We start from the raw sequence: 16,402 nt of genomic DNA on the forward strand, positions 1-16,402 counted from the left end.
GTTTTACTTATCAGCATCTCTGATGTTGAATTTGGGAAATGGAGACTTCAGCAAGAAATTGTACGTTTCTCAAATTGCCACAGATAGTTAGTAAAACATTATCATGACCTGTGGCGATCATCGGAAAATATGAGTGTAACACCAGGTTGACAAATGCCAGAATTTCATTTGATAATTTATATAAATGAGTATATTTTTAATATGTTGGTTTTTTTTCCACCTGTTTTGTTTGCAGACGGAGACTCAGCTGGAACAGACAGAGAAGCAGCTACATGGTGAGTTTCTTCTTGTCGTTACTCATTAGACAGAATTTCCCTTTAAAGAAGAATTCCTGTTATTTCATGTGATATTCAGTAATTCTCTGGTCTGATAGTTATAATAAATAAGACATAGGACTGTGTGATGTGACCAAAATCTCATATCCAAGTCATTCGTATCCAGATAACAATATATATCATGGTTTAGGACATTTTCTGAAAATTGAATGACCTCATAGAGAGGCCTTTATAGAATTGTATACTAGACAAATAAAAGGCACTTACTCATATTTTATTATTTGTCTCCTTTCATTTAGAACCTTTGTGCACATTTTCAATAATGCTGTAACAAAATATAAAATATTAATGTATAAAATATAAAAAGGTAAATATGGTCAAAAATATCAAACATAAAATACTGAACAGCAGAACTGTACAACAGAACTGAATCCAAACATAAATATTGGAATATAAAATACCAAATGTAAATATGGAAAAACTTTCAAGTTTAAACTGTAGAAGCAAAACACGGCTCACAATATAAATATGGAAAATACAACAAGCTCCTGGTTTTGTCTTGGCTGGTCGAAGTTCTTACCCTGTTGACTGTCCTCCATGTTTGTTTGTGTTGCCTTCATGCAAATCTCAGATTGTGTTTTACTGCACAACAAAATAAATGATGGAGCCTAGTATGAAGCAACATACGTTTTTATTTTACTTGTAAAAATAAAAATGAAAGGATGAAAATCTGCCTTTATTTGTGTTAACATAGAATTTGTGGTGCTGTAAATGTTTGTATTGATTTAACCAGTACAGTTATTAGTGGAGTCGCAGACCAGTGATCCATCTGAATGTCTCATGATAAGAAACAGGAGTTTTCCTCCTTATAGTTAAAATACGCTTTGCTTCCTGCTGACCTGACTTTATTCTCTTCAAACCTTCACTCAACACAAACTGTTCAGATTTATTTTGAAAGAGCACACATCATGTTGTTGTTTCTTTTTTTGATTCTATGAGATTACATCAATGTTCAGATTATTTTCATTACCATTTAAATCATTCATCCAAATGAATGATTGAACCATGAAGCCAGTTTTTATAGTTGTTGTTTGGCTCTGAGAGAAATCTTGTTGATATCACCCTAAAGGATCAGTCTGGTGTTGTTCTATATTCTTCTTCATGTTTAGGCTCAAACCAACAGTGTTAGTCTGTCTCTCAACACTGCCTTCCTCTGTCTGTGGCTCTCAGCTCCAAGCTCATGGGTTCCTGCTGAACTGAACTACAGTGTGTGTTCACACACACACACACACACACACACACACACACACACACACACTGAGGTGTGGATCTGAACATGTGATTTGTTGACTAGAGGGAAAACATAGAACATCACCAGAGTTGAGCTTTAACATGCATAGTGCACTGAAGTGTCGTATCATGTCCCTCAGTGAACAAACTTTATTTACTTATTTATTCACTTCATCTGCTCAATAACAACTTCATTTGATCCTTAAAGGACCAAACTGGTGTGTTTGAAGATCAACCTGCTGCACAAAGTTAATCAGTCACAATCAATGTTTAATTAACATTTCCTGTCAAAGAGATGGTATTACTGTGTTCATGCTACTGAGAGCAGAGGTGTGTTCAAAGACACCTCAGACACTGGTGATGCTCAACAACAACTCTTTTAATGTTTTCGAGCCGTTATTGAGCCCCATCATATACAGTATGGCAGGTTCATCCTTTACTCTGTCACCCAGAAACTTCTGAGTTGAATTGATTAGTTGATTCATTTATTAGTCAATTGACAGAAAAATTAATGAACAACAAATTTGATAATTGACAGTTAGACAATTCATCAGTTGATTGACAATCAACAACAGGTTTTTGTTTATTTGTTTGTTTGATTGTTTACATGGGAAAACTAAACCAAATCCAACGCAAGTAAGTTGAAACTTTTATTATATAGAAATTAGATTTCTATATTTTCCAGCAAGCTTTTGTTATTGCAGTCAAACAACTCAAGTCTTAGCTGTCACTGTCCTGAAGTTTGATTAAACACTGACTGTAATGAATCATCTCTCTGGTTTTTAAGCTTCATGAGTCTGCAGGCTGATTTTCATAGAAATGATCTTACACTAACGTGTGCCTGAAACGAAGGAAAATTATCCAAAATCATGTTCAGTGATTTAAAGATTGTTCCTCATCACAGAGTGAAGCATGTGAACGCACCAGTTTGGCCCTTTAATGGTGCTTGTTACCATAAATTCTCAAATACTGCCCCGTTAACCTCGTCCACAGAAAGGTTTTTACAGTTCAGGTAATTCCACCTGCTAAATGTTTAATCGGACACCTTCTGGTCCTGCTGGCCCAGTGTTTGGTTTTTATTTGAGAATTTACGGTGAACCTGCAGCCTGTCTTTATTGAAGCGTAGAGCAGCTAGCTGGCTCAGGGCAGACACACACTACAAACTGACGCAGTGAACAACTGTTTTACAGATGAACTTCAGACATTTGAAGCTTTAAAGAAACATCAGGATTTTGACCCTGATGTTTGAGTTTAGGCTCAGAAGTCAGGTATTTTCTGGCACAGCTGCAAAGACTAATGTACCCCTGTTAACTTCATTATAAAAATTAATATTACTGCATGTTGTAATACTTGACTGATGGTGGAGTTCAGTTTCCAACGGTTATAACTTCCCGCCTCCTGACCTCTGATCTCTAATGCAGTGATTCCCAGCGTCACTGATCAAAAGTATAAATATCATAATATTTTTAGTTAGTCACTACTTTAACCCCTGTGTTTAATGTCACAATGCTATGGACTCTGGGTAATTCCCTAAGCCCTCATGGACTTACCGGAAATGCACCTCAAAGTCTGTGAGTCTGTGACGGTGGGCATTGGAATTAGGCCACTGACATCTCAGAGCATTGAAAGTCTGCATCAAATTTCAGCTCAGATTCATAATCTTGTTGACTTAATCTTCAGACAGTTCCTGGTTTAAATCTAAAATATGCCATTTACACTGTCTTTTATTTAGACAAGGTTCTTCATCTGCCTTCATCTGTTAAATGCATGAAATATTTTGGTCTCTGCACTGACACCCAGCCTCATGTCTGCATGAGGTAAAAAAGTTTTTTGAAGCAAGCGATGTGTTCAGTGTTTAGTTATTGGGAATGTCAGACAGAAGTTTTCTTTACACTCAGTCTTCCTCAGCAGAAGATATGAGTGCCTCTTAGCGCCACGACGGGTGAAGCTGCACAGGATACTTCAGACAAACTGACCTGAAGCTGGGAACGTAGCAGAGCTCAGATAAACATGCTGTCAGCGAACACACCCTAATAAACCAGTACACAGTGATGTTTCACAGGTGTGATTGACTTTGCAGCTCAGCCAGAAAATCCCTTACTCCGTCCTGGTCAGACCCCCCCCCCCCCCCCCTCCCTCAGACAAAACCTGTCAGGCGTCATGTAGGAGTGAGAAGCTGGTGTAGTGTGTGTCTGGCCTAACAGACTGCCCCTGCTGTGTGCGGCGCCCCCTTTAGGCCTGTCAGAGAAGAGCGTAGAGAAGATTGTAGCTAAGCAGGCAGCGCTAGGCTGGTCGGCTGCTCTCTGTCCAATAACTCACTGCTTTGGACCAGAGCTGGAGATGGCACTGAACACCGAGCAGGAGGAGAAGAGGCTGCTGAGGGAGCAGATCCACAACCTGGAGGTACAGCATACACACACACACACACACACACACACACCTGATACACAATCTGACATAACACTCACCATTCACACACTGAGCAGGAGAACATATACAAATATAAATAACGACATGCTGCAGTAGAATGGTCTCCCCACACTGCACAGTATCTAACTGCTTCAGATCATCATAACTCAGCCCGAGTCACGTCTGCTATCCTGCTAAATATTAGATGAATACCCTGATGATGTCACGTGAAGAAGAGCAGTGACTGAGTTCTTACAGCTTTTAAAAAGGAGAGAAATCAAACAGACAACTCTCCTGAAAACCGTGTCTTTGCTGACCTCCAGTGGTTTAAGTTAACACCTGACTGCTCTGAAGTACAGGTGAACTCCAGGACCTGGTGCCGGTTTCACAAAAACAGACTTTGACTGTGTCTTAGACAAATAGTCTGACTTCAGATAGATGTCTAAATTAATCCGTTGCTCATAGCAGTTTAGTTTGTGACTATCTTAAGCCGGACTGTGGTATAAGTCTGATATATCTCTGTGAAACTGGCCACTGGTGACATCACTGTTGCTTGTGGTTTCAAGAGGGCAGCAGAACGCTGCTTTACAGTCTGCGTTTAAATGTAATAATTATAGAATATTTAATATATATAGGATTTAAATGTTGCTATTTCAGTCATGTCACATGAGTCTGTGACCCATGAAGAGAAGGAAAAAATACACATTTGAGCTATAACAGAAAAGTGAAAACATGTGGCTGCAGTGCTGGTCCTTGGTCCATATCATCTTTAGTCATGCATCACTGAAGCATTTTTTATCGGCTAAACTTTAATCCATGGATGTTTGAAGAGAACTGGAAACACTTTTCTCCCATTTATTCCAGTCAAAGTTGTTAACTGGTGCATGCAGCAAAAATGTTCTCCAGGTTTCTGCAGTTTTAGGCCCATATAGGACGCTCAGTCCTTCTCTGACCGTGCTGCCTGACCCCCACACACACACATGAACGACATGAAAATAATTTATTGATGCGGCTCTTTGTGACTGAAATTTTTATTGGACCTAATGGATCAAATTCTCCATGGAGACATGGAGAAAATGGTTTTCATTGTTTTACAGATGTGTCTTTTGTAATGATTGTGTGTGGGGTAACGTTATTTGTCACTGATCCTGCAGCTCTGACTGTGACCAGCAGGTTCAGCAGCTGTTCTTCTAAATGTCCATTTCCCCTTTACTTTGTTCCCCCAGATAAGAAAACATAATAAATGAATCCAAAGACAAAGTTTTAGCGTTTTGCTGTTAAAAAAACCCCTGTGGGTAAATATGAACAAATACACTTTGTTAAAATATTGGTAAAACATTTGACTTGTACCTGAGATAAACATTTTCAAACACAAACAGAACTGTCACCTGCTTCTGATTGTTCTTCTCACTTCCAGTTGTGTGACATTACTGCTGCTGTTACTGTCCCCACTGACCCAGAGTCCAGAAAGTCAAAATGGTGGCAGATAAAATGGCCACATGTTGTGTGTGAAAGAGGAAACTAATTAATTCATGACAAGAACATGAACGGCAGCTGGTGAGCAGCGGTAAAATGTCAGCATGTACCAGGCCGATAGGAGCCTGCCGCTCTGTAACCGTGTCATCTCGTCCTTTTCACAATATTCACTCAACACCAGCCGGTGACAGCAAACACACCAGAGTGTTGTTTTATTATACAGAGCTTTTTAAATGTTCCCAAACATTTCCCTGGAAACAAACAGGACCTTAAGATAATGACAGTTTCTCTGTCAGACACTATTGAACATAGAGGGAGCGGGAAAAAACACACAAACTAATAATTCATGTGTTTTTTCCTGCAGGTTTCTTTGAAAGTCACATCAGCTAAAAGGTCCAGCTTTCACTTTGACTGTGGACACGATCACTAACTGATGAAACACAGTGTGCAGATAGTTTGTGTTTTGTTAGTTTTAGAGATAATGTTTTCAGCTGTCTGAAGTCCAAGTTCTCCCAGTTCAAGTCCAAGTTCTCCCAGCATGCATTTTACATCAAGCAGCGGCGATAACTGAGAATTTGAGACAGACAGCCTTACTGCCTATACTTTGAATATTTGGTTGTTTTTGTCAGAGTGATTCAGACACTAATACATAAAATTAGATCTTTTGTTTTCGCGATATGTGAGGATCTGTTAGACCTTTCAGTCAGCATCCATGGTCATCATCCTGGGGGGCAGTGGGTGATCTCAGTAGTCCTGCTGTGATCTGGTATTTGTTGATAGTTTTATGTTTTTATTGGACAGTTTAACAACAGAGCTGCTCTCCTTATATGTCCACATCTCACCAAACTGTAATAAACATGAACATGAATTAACATCTCTATGACACTATCAACAAAAATTGGGCATTATAGGAATTATAAAAGTGCACTACAGGTGTACCTAATAAACTGTAAAGGTGGACAGTGAGTGTTTGCGTTTCTGTGTTGTTCACTTGACTCTGAGACGGTTCTAAACGTCTGTCCCCTGTCTGCCTGCAGGCGTCCAAACAGGCTGAAATCACCAAGCTACAGGAAGAGATAACAAAGGTAGTTATTGAATTTTATCAGTGTTTATGAAAACAAAAGTTTGAATGAAGAATGAAAAGCAGCTTTGATTTGCGACTTCCTGTCTTTCTGTGTGATTCTTCTCCAGCTCTCTGATAAGTTAAAGAAGAAGCAGGAGAGGTGAGACCCCTTCAGTTTGACTCTACCTCAGCAGAATTACTTTAATGTGAAGCTGTTGTAGTCCATCTCCTCCAGCGGGTGTAACAGTCTGAAGAACACGAAGAACATGTCCTACAATCAGACAGTGTTTGAACAGCTGTCACGATGTTTATTTAAAGTTGAACTGTTTGTATGAATTTTACGCAGATCAGACTAGAACAGACTGATGGATGATGAAGTTTGTGTTTAATGAAGTTTGTGTTTGTGTCTTTCTGCAGTTTTCAGCGTCTGCAGGGAGAGAAGGAGGCTCTGTACAATGACAGCAGGTCAGACATACACCTCTACTAATACTACTACTACTACTACTACTACTACTGTTGCTCTAACAGCCACTACTACTACTGCTGCTACTGTTACTACTGTTACTGTTACTGTGCATACTACTACTGTTACTGTCACCTTTCTTGCTACTGTTACTGTTACAGTTTCTGCTGATGCTGCTACCTATCAAACTACTGCTACTCTTATGACCAATGGTGATATACAATTAAGTACTTATTTAAGTAGTGCACTTAATTGTAATTTTGAGGTACTTGTACTTTGAGTATTTCCAGATTTAGCTACTTTATACTTGTACTCCACAACATTTTACTGCACAGGTTTGGAAACGAGCTACCCACAGATTCAGACCATAACAGTAGTAAAGCTGTGAATGGCTCAACCTTTGCCAGCTGTTATTAACGCACACACACATGCATCATTAGTTATAATCCAGTACTATATATTATTCTGAAGTCGGCCATTCTGCACTACTTTTGGTACTGTGAGTATATTTTGATAGTAATACTATAGTAGTGTACTTTTACTTATTAAACTTTTGAATGCAGTACTACTACAACTACTGTTACCATTATTGTGATTTGTGCTACTACTGCAAATATGACAGTTAATACAACCACTGTTACTACTGCTCCTACTACTACTACTGCTAATGCTATTACTGCTACTACTACCACAACTAGACCTACTACTACAACTCCTACCTCCTGTACTACTGTACTACTTGTGTTTATACTACTGCTACCACTGTTACCAATTTTACCACTGCTATTTGTACTGCTAATACTACTACTGCTGCCATTAACAGTCTCTCAACTGTAGGTACTGCTACTATCATGTTACAGCAGTTTGTATAAGTACCACTGTCTTGATGTTGCACATGTTACTACTACTACTTTACAGTACTGTTACCACTGTACTGACAGGATCTGATGTCCATGGTTTTTCTGATGTTTTTGTTCTTGCTGTTTGTTGTGTTGTACAGCAGATGTGAACCTGTTGTTGTTGTTGTTGTTGTTTGTGTCTCTGCAGGACAAAGATCGATGAGATCAACCAGAGGAAAGAAGAGGAGCTGAAGGCCATGAACCTCCGCATCCAGAAACTACAGTCAGACCTCATGACAGCCAATCAGGTCAGACCTCAGTAACACACAGCTTTTCTTCCTTAGCATGACAACTTAACTACATGATCTTTTCTCTGTGCCAGGGGTGTCTCAGTCAAGTTTTATGGGGCCAGATCTGAAACCTATGATATTGAGTACCTGCTGACACTGTGTCCAATCAATTCATAAAGTTGTATTACTTAAATGTTGATTAAACAGCCTGTGTATTCGACACATTGAAGCAACACGGCTGGAGAATACCTAATCTCACACACCTCATTTTTCATGCGGTTAATGATCCTAATACTGAAAGTGATGGTTCAAAAATATAAAGTTTATGAGCTTAAATTATTGATATGAAAAAGTTCGGTTCAGGGAGAATGTCCCACTGACAGTGACATGACACAATCTGATAGAAAGTCTCACTCTGTTGGATTTGTTGGAACAAAAGAGAAACTGAAACTCACAAACTGTCTTTGATAAGATCTAACAGAGGTGTGCAGAGAGCTTAAAAACCAACAACAGCTAAGGATAATAAATGCCTGTAATCTAGTTCCTCATTAGTGACAGCTGATATCATGTAATACTGGTGATGTCATTGTAGCCGCTTTGACACTCAGCAGCGGCTAAAATGACATGATAATGATTATCAGCATCGGAGGTTAGTCAACCTGTGTATGTTCTCCACCTCAATGTCTGAATCACACAAATAATATTTCACATTGACACAAGCTAATTTTCGGTGGCTTACACAGTGGAATATTGCACTGCAGAGCCCGGTTGTTTTAAAGGAGAGGAGCCGCAACACTTAACAGGCTGAGAGAAAACACAGCAGGCAACTGTAATGAAAGGATTGGATTATGATCTGTGTCATTTTAACTGGTACCAAATATGCACAGAGTTACATCTCTTCTCTGTTAACTACAACTACTGTCACTGCTGATGCTGTTAGACTGAGTAACCTGTGTTTGTGTTTAGCTGACAGCAGAGCTGAGAGAGCAGCTGCAGAGCAAGGAGAAAGAGCATGAACTGGCTCTGCACACTTTGAAAGACCAGGTACAACACACACACGCACAGGATGAAGACATAAATGGAAGTAACTGGCTACCCAGTGTTCACACATCCTGGCATTTTGCAGCAAGAGCCTGTGAGCCTTGACTTCGGGCAGAGAAAACCAGATTCCCAGACGTATTCGCAGATCTCAGGGTCAGCACGACTGAACTGAGTAAAACTGACACGTAATTAGCAACAACAAGTTCTTGTACACACTGATCAAGAAGTTTGAAGTAAAGCCCAGTCAATTTAATGTTGTCCAATACAAGGCTGAGGGCTAAGAAGGTTGTCTGAGGGAGAGACAGAGGCAAGAGGTGGAAGGAGATGAGGAAACAAGGGAAGGGTGGGAGGGAGTGAGGACTGATGGGAGGAATGTGCATAAAACTGAAAACTTTAGAAACGCTTGCTTTGTTGTGTCTCTTTTCTGTGAAGAAGTTTCGCTGCCAAAGTGAATTGATCTTGAAAAATTGATTCATATTCACCAAGAACTGTTTTCAAAAGCTAATACTAATGATTCGTGTGGAGAGAGGGAGACAGAGCTCGATAATACACATTGATTTTTCTTACCCAGCCCTTTCATATGACTGAAAAATACAAATATGTTTTCCAATACCACTCTGGCAGTGGACTAGCCTGGTGTTTGTTTCCCTGCCTGCTGCTCGAGCTGTGTTTCTAACCTGCTCTGTTCTTGTCTTATCCTCCTCACCTGTTCTTTATCTCTCTTTTTTGTCTCTTATTCTCACCTTTAATATTTGTGTTGTTTTGGTTGTGTCTCTGTTTATGTTTATATCCGGGTTTTCTTGTTTTGGTTATTGCTTTTTTTTTTTCTCTTTTCTTTTTTTTTCCTTGCTTACATTTTCCTTTTTGGTTCTTTTTCTTTGTGGTTCTTTCTCTCCTGTTCTCTGTGCTGCCCCCTGCCTGTGGTTCGCTGGTACTGCAGGTAGCCAGTCAGAGTGCAGTCAGTCAAGAGCAGGTGGACAACATCCTGCAAGAGAACGATGCTCTGAGGACAAACCTAGCAGCTTTAGAACAGGTAATAACCCTGCAGAACATCATCTTGAAGTTTACCCCCGAAATAGTGTTCAGCGGACTAACGTAGCTACTAGCCAGAGAACGTTACATAGATCCCTAACACTACGTTATCTCACGGGACAAACTTGGCACCTTTAGAACAGGTAATATACCTGGAGAGTGTAACACCTAGCCGACAAAATGAGTGGTCTGGTGGTTTGCAGGAACAGGGGGGGGGGGCAGGGATGGGCTCAAATACCCGGTCCACCCCTGATCTGAGTACTAGCGTAGCTGCTCTAGAACTGGTATTCACACATAACCCTAACCTTAAACCCAGTTAGAAAAGGTGAGTTTCCTTGTATCCATAACAACTATAGTGTTGTCATAACTACACTACCAATGTTGGAACAGATCCAGTAACACTATCTAGAACCCGTTTTACATTTACAGAACTGTGCCTTTAAGTCAACATCTTACTGAGTATGAAACTATAACCCATCTCACAGGAGAACAGTGCTCTGAGGACTAATCTGTGCGCTCTTGAACAGGTAATTATATCTTAGGCTTAAAGTAAACCCTTATGTAGACAACCTTTAGATTGATGATCTGAAGTTGAAACTTTTCCTAGAACCCTACGGTAAATATTAAAAATGTTTTAAAGCTGCGTACCTTGAAAATTTAACACTTGTAAAATTGACTTAGCGCTAATCACAGAATATTTAATGATTTCTGAAACTCTTTCTTAAACCACATCTATAGTCAGGACCCATTACTGAGTAGTTGGTATTGATTGTTGTTGAAGATAATCCCATTGAGAACCCCATACACTGGTCAGTTCCTTAACAGAAACCCTGGATCCTTAGAAATGGAGTTCATATAGAACCCAACTAGAACCTAGTTTATGTTCTGAATCATCCAACTCATCCATCTCCATCTGCTGACTTTACTCCGTCTTTACTCTGTGGAACACCTCAGTACCTACTATCACGTGCTCTCACCTACTGTCACTTACTGTCACCTACTGTCACCTACTGTCACCTACTGTCAACTAATGTCATAACTGTCACCTACTGTCACCTACTGTCACTTACTGTCACCTAATGTCAATAACTGTCACCTACTGTCACTTACTGTCACCTACTGTCACCTAATGTCAATAACTGTCACCTACTGTCACTTACTGTCACCTACTGTCACCTAATGTCAATAACTGTCACCTACTGTCACTTACTGTCACCTACTGTCACCTAATGTCAATAACTGTCACCTACTGTCACTTACTGTCACCTACTGTCACCTAATGTCAATAACTGTCACCTACTGTCACTTACTGTCACCTACTGTCACCTAATGTCAATAACTGTCACCTACTGTCACTTACTGTCACCTACTGTCACCTAATGTCAATAACTGTCACCTACTGTCACCTACTGTCACCTAATGTCAATAACTGTCACCTACTGTCACCTAATGTCAATAACTGTCACTTACTGTCACTTACTGTCAATAACTGTCACCTACTGTCACTTACTGTCACCTGCTGTCACCTACTATCAATAACTGTCACCAAATGTCACCTATGTCAAACTCTGCACTAACAGGTTTTTCATTTAAAGAACTAAAGATAAATAAAGTTGTTGAATCGTGTGCAGATCCAGACGGTAAAGACGCAGGAGATGAATCTGTTGCGTGAGCAGCAGGAGGCGTTGACGGCTGAGCTGCAGCAGAGACGAGCTGAACAGGAGAGTCTGTTAGCTCAAAGAGACGACCTGGACTCCCAGCTGCAGGTAAAACGCACACACACACACACACACACACACACACACACACACACACACACACACACACACACACACACACACACGTGATAGGAATACTGGTGTGTTCCTCTTGTTGCTGTATCTGTGGGTAAAACATACACCTTTAACAGGAAATCTGCTACTGACTAGACAAATAACAGTCCCAACTTATTCACATATTTTGTATTTAAATTGTTTTAAGATTAGTGGATCTGTATAAACTGTAGGTCTGATTAACGAAAGAACCGTAAACAGTTTTCTTCAGTTATCAAAAATAAAATCTGTTTTCAGATGGGTCTTTGAAATACATGAAACTACATTAGACACAAAACTCATCAAGAAAATACAGATAAAACTACACAAACACAATTTACAAACAATGATACAAAATACAAAAAAATCACTCCAGACCACAGACTTTCCCTCTTTGCAAACTGTTTTTTGAGTTTAAAATGGTCCCAGTCCTGATCCAGTTTGAGTTCCACATGATCCTGAACACAAAAATCCATCTGTCCCCGTGACGATTTACTAATCATCTCTACTCTCTGTCTGTCTCCTTTCAGGAGTCGAGTTTTGCCAATAGGAAGTTGTTGGAGCAGTTAACAGAAGAAGGACAAGAGAAGGACAGACTGCTGAGAGAGCTGGATGAGGCTAAGAAGGTACACACACACACACACACACACACACACACACACACACACACACACACACACATCCACACACACACACACACACAAACAGAGGAGAAGCAGAATACACATTCTTGTTTGTGTGACACATACAATCACACAGATACACAAACACATTAAGCCATTTGGGTTGTAAGCACACTAATGATCAGCACAAATGTAACGGGTGTGTGTGTGTGTGTGTGTGTGTGTGTGTGTGTGTGTGTGTGTGTGTGTGTGTGTGTGTGTGTGTGTGTGTGTGTGTGTGTGTGTGTGTGTGTGTGTGTGTGTGTGTGTGTGTGTGTGTGTGTGTGTGTGTGTGTGTGAGAGAGCAGACAGCAGAGAAGAGGAAGGCCATGTTGGATGACATGGCTATACAGCTGAACCAGGAGAAGTCCGACCACAAGGAGGCGCTGTCAGACCTCAAACTGCAGCACGAGAAGGAGGTGAGACTCCAGAGATGATGCTGCTCTTTACTCTGACTGCAGGGTTCATGTTTTCTTTTCAGTTTGTCCTTTTAATTTTGTCTTGTAGTTTTCCCTAGAAATACAAAACAACTGCATAATATTTTGTGAATGATATCTGAAGTCTCCTTTTCTCCTCTCCTCTCCTCACCTTGTCTCCTCTCCTCTCTGCTCTCAGGTTCTTGGGGTGAGGGCTCGGTATGAGAAGGAGCTCAGAGGACTCCATGAAGACAAGAATCGCTCTGAGGAGGAGATCCGACAGCAGCTAAGAGATGAGAAGGTAAAGAGGGGGAGGAAGAGGGAGGAAATAGGAAATAAGAGTAACAGGGAGAGAAGGTGATGGGTGAGGTAGTGGGGAAGGAGAGGAACAAGGAGGAGAATCAGGAGTAGGGGAGGCAGGAGGAAGGTAGATTTCCTGATTTTGATATAATGCCTCCAAAACTCTACTTTCCCTCAGCACAATCAGTCCTCATATCTTATCACCTAGTGTCTGTCTGCAGTGTGATTATCATCTGTGTGTTTCAGGCTCGGACTAAAGAGCTGGAGGGTCTTCAGCCGAAGGTGGAGGAGCTACAGGCTCAGGTTCAGTCCATGGAGGGAACCAAAGGCTGGTTCGAGAGACGACTCAAGGAGGCCGAGGTCTGTCAGCCAGTTAAACCGCTCCTTTAGCTTTTTGCACAGTAAACTTTGAAACTCCCCTCAGATCATATTTGCTCAAAAAAACATTCGTACACAGACTGGGAGTGACTTTGATTTAGCTCTGAACGTTTCTGTGAAATAGTTTGTGTTGCATCTCGAGGCGGATGATGTTTTTATAACAGAACATTTAGCCAGACAGCAAAAATGTATTTACTTGTCATAAAATGAAATATTACAAACGTGAAGCTGGACTTGAGTGTAACAGGTGATTCTTTACCTGGATGGAATTTGCTCATGACCTCATGATCTAAGATATTTCTCTACTCTTCAGTCGATGAGCAGATTTCTGTGTCTTCATGTTTTCTGTGTGTATTTCACCGCCAGCTCTGACTTGACAACCTGTGTGTCTTTTTGTGTGTGAGCAGGAGAACATAGAGAAGAACTCTCTGGAACATCAAGAGGAGATCAAGCAGCTGCAGAGAGAACACACACTTCAGCTGGAGGTACACACACACACACACACACACACACACACACACACACACGTGCACACACTCACACAGACACATGGTTTTTCAGAACAAGATGTTTCAGGAAGCATCTTTGTAAAAATGAATATATGCGTACGTGGGTGTTTGTTTATACGTGCAGTCTGTGTAGGTGTGTTTGTGTGTTTGTGTGTGTGTTGAATCTAGTCCAGCTCTAATTGAATGTGTGTTTCTAATTAAAGCCTGGTTGTCTCCATGGTAACGCGGAGAGGTTAAATCGTGTTAACAGCAGATCAGAGTGGAGGAGGCTCATGTTAAACTGACAGTCTGTTACAGAGACTCTGAACAAACACAATCTGTCAGGACGGAGCTCGGTTCACTCTCAGCCTGTTGTTGCACAGAAAACACTCATCACTCCTTTGTGTCGGTGTTTGTTCTTTCTTCTTCTGTTGTTTCCCGTCACACGTCGTTTTTACACTACACTGTCGCACTGAGAGGAGGCTCTGTTTAACAACTGACTGACACTCGCATTATGAGTCTCTAACGCCTGATTTTAACCCTGAAATAGGGCTGAATGATATGCAAAAAAATTAAAAAATAATATTGTCATCATTTTGGCAGATATTGAGATATAAGTCACGTTTTCAATTGGAGTGGTCATTTTTTCATTTTTATTTTCACTTTAAAAAAAAAAAATGCAAAAATGATGATGATTTGATTTTTACATTCCCTTACGTCTGGGGAATATGATTTGCAGGCCGAGGCGTCTCTGTAGCACCACAATTCATTTCCTACCCTGAACCACAACTAATTTTAGAATTGGGGCACATTTCCACTTGATCAGTTGTTGTTTGATGTCCAGTGTGTCGGGTGAAGAAACCTTTTTAATCGCACGAATCACCAACAATCTGACTGTTGGATGATAGCAGGGATTTCTGTTTTGGTCGCCTCTGCATCTTGATCTGTGATCAGATTTCCCAACACGACTTCTGTCAAACAATCTGTTTATAAACTGATAAACAGAAATGTCTAGTATCAGTCTCTGTCAGTCAGTGTGTGTTTGTGTTGGCATCATTTCACCTCACAGATTTAAACTTTGTAATAAATGAGTCTAATTCAGACAGTTAGAGGAGCTGCTTTGTTATTCTTGTGGAGACACTTCAGTCAGTTTGATCCAGACCAACACAAAACTAAAAGTTGATACTGTCTGAAAACAGCTGCAGCTTCAGGAGTGGCATACAGTCCAAGTGATGTAAGGATGTTTTCAGAGATGAAGCCATGAATAGCTTTTATTTTCATCAATTACCTTTGTAAAAAGTGCAGTAAAAAGAACCTGAATCATATCAGTATCTGTTATGACCCCCTTTGCCTTTAAACCAGCCCTAGTTCTCCTCGTACACCTGCTCACAGTTCTTCAGGTTGTTCCAGCATCTTGGAGAACCTGCCTCAGTTCTCAGTCTCAGGGTCTCTGTGTCTTCATGTGATCCAGACTGACTCCATGATGCTGAGATCATGACTCTGTGGGGTCCAGACCATCTGTTGCAGGACTGCTGGTTCCTCTAGTCTCTGAAGATTGCTGTCCTGCTGCAGGATGAAGCTGGACCAATCAGACGCCTCCTGAAGTGTCTCAAACAAAGACAAAGTCCGCTGCCAAGAAAAAAGTTAGAACAGAAAATAAGTCTAACAAACTCTGAATTATAAAAAGGTCGAGCAGTGGTTCAGTCTGGAGTCTTTATTGTGGTTATCAGTAGAGTTGGCTAACCAGCCAATAAAGCACAACCTGCTGTGCATCATGGGATGTGTCAGTGTTGATGTAACAAGTCCTTTCAGTCAATCAGATTAGCAGGCTGCCTGGTCCTCATGGTCCTCTGAAATCCTTCAGGGAGAAAGAGTTTCCTCAGAGACTAACTTCAATGATTACTCTGTTTCTCTGTGTGTGTGTGTGTGTGTGTGTGTGCATGCGCGCATGCGCGCGTCTGCGTGTATGTGTGTGTTATCTGTTGGATAACAGCCCTGTACTAAGAGCAGGTTGAGGAAACTTAATAGGAAAAGTTAATTAATGATGGAGGAAGTCTAATTAGCAGCAGGTCGGGTGCTCAGCAGGTGCTCCACGTGGTGTGGGTTTGGATTTCAGTCGTCACGTATCGTTTCCTGTCTGGCTGACTGAACACTGATGGTGTGTTAAAT

General features: G+C 40.8%; 1 protein-coding gene across 3 annotated transcripts in view; it reads left to right on the forward strand.

Moving 5' to 3' along the window:
* Positions 1-16,402, forward strand: part of gripap1 (GRIP1 associated protein 1) — a 43,001-nt gene that overhangs the window by 6,557 nt on the left and 20,042 nt on the right. The window contains exons 8-21 of one of the 3 annotated variants that reach the window (XM_056384508.1): positions 236-275; positions 3,802-3,968; positions 6,488-6,535; positions 6,642-6,673; positions 6,931-6,978; positions 8,024-8,123; positions 9,072-9,149; positions 10,087-10,179; positions 11,810-11,944; positions 12,520-12,615; positions 12,960-13,070; positions 13,267-13,368; positions 13,614-13,727; positions 14,153-14,230. In XM_056384508.1, coding sequence (XP_056240483.1) covers positions 236-275; positions 3,802-3,968; positions 6,488-6,535; positions 6,642-6,673; positions 6,931-6,978; positions 8,024-8,123; positions 9,072-9,149; positions 10,087-10,179; positions 11,810-11,944; positions 12,520-12,615; positions 12,960-13,070; positions 13,267-13,368; positions 13,614-13,727; positions 14,153-14,230 — 1,242 coding nt within the window. The remainder of the gene's footprint in view (positions 1-235; positions 276-3,801; positions 3,969-6,487; positions 6,536-6,641; positions 6,674-6,930; positions 6,979-8,023; positions 8,124-9,071; positions 9,150-10,086; positions 10,180-11,809; positions 11,945-12,519; positions 12,616-12,959; positions 13,071-13,266; positions 13,369-13,613; positions 13,728-14,152; positions 14,231-16,402) is intronic. The other 2 variants (XM_056384510.1, XM_056384509.1) reach the window with 2 other exon arrangements.

The sequence above is a fragment of the Seriola aureovittata genome, chromosome 9, assembly GCF_021018895.1.
Source record: "Seriola aureovittata isolate HTS-2021-v1 ecotype China chromosome 9, ASM2101889v1, whole genome shotgun sequence".
Lineage (NCBI taxonomy): Eukaryota > Metazoa > Chordata > Actinopteri > Carangiformes > Carangidae > Seriola > Seriola aureovittata.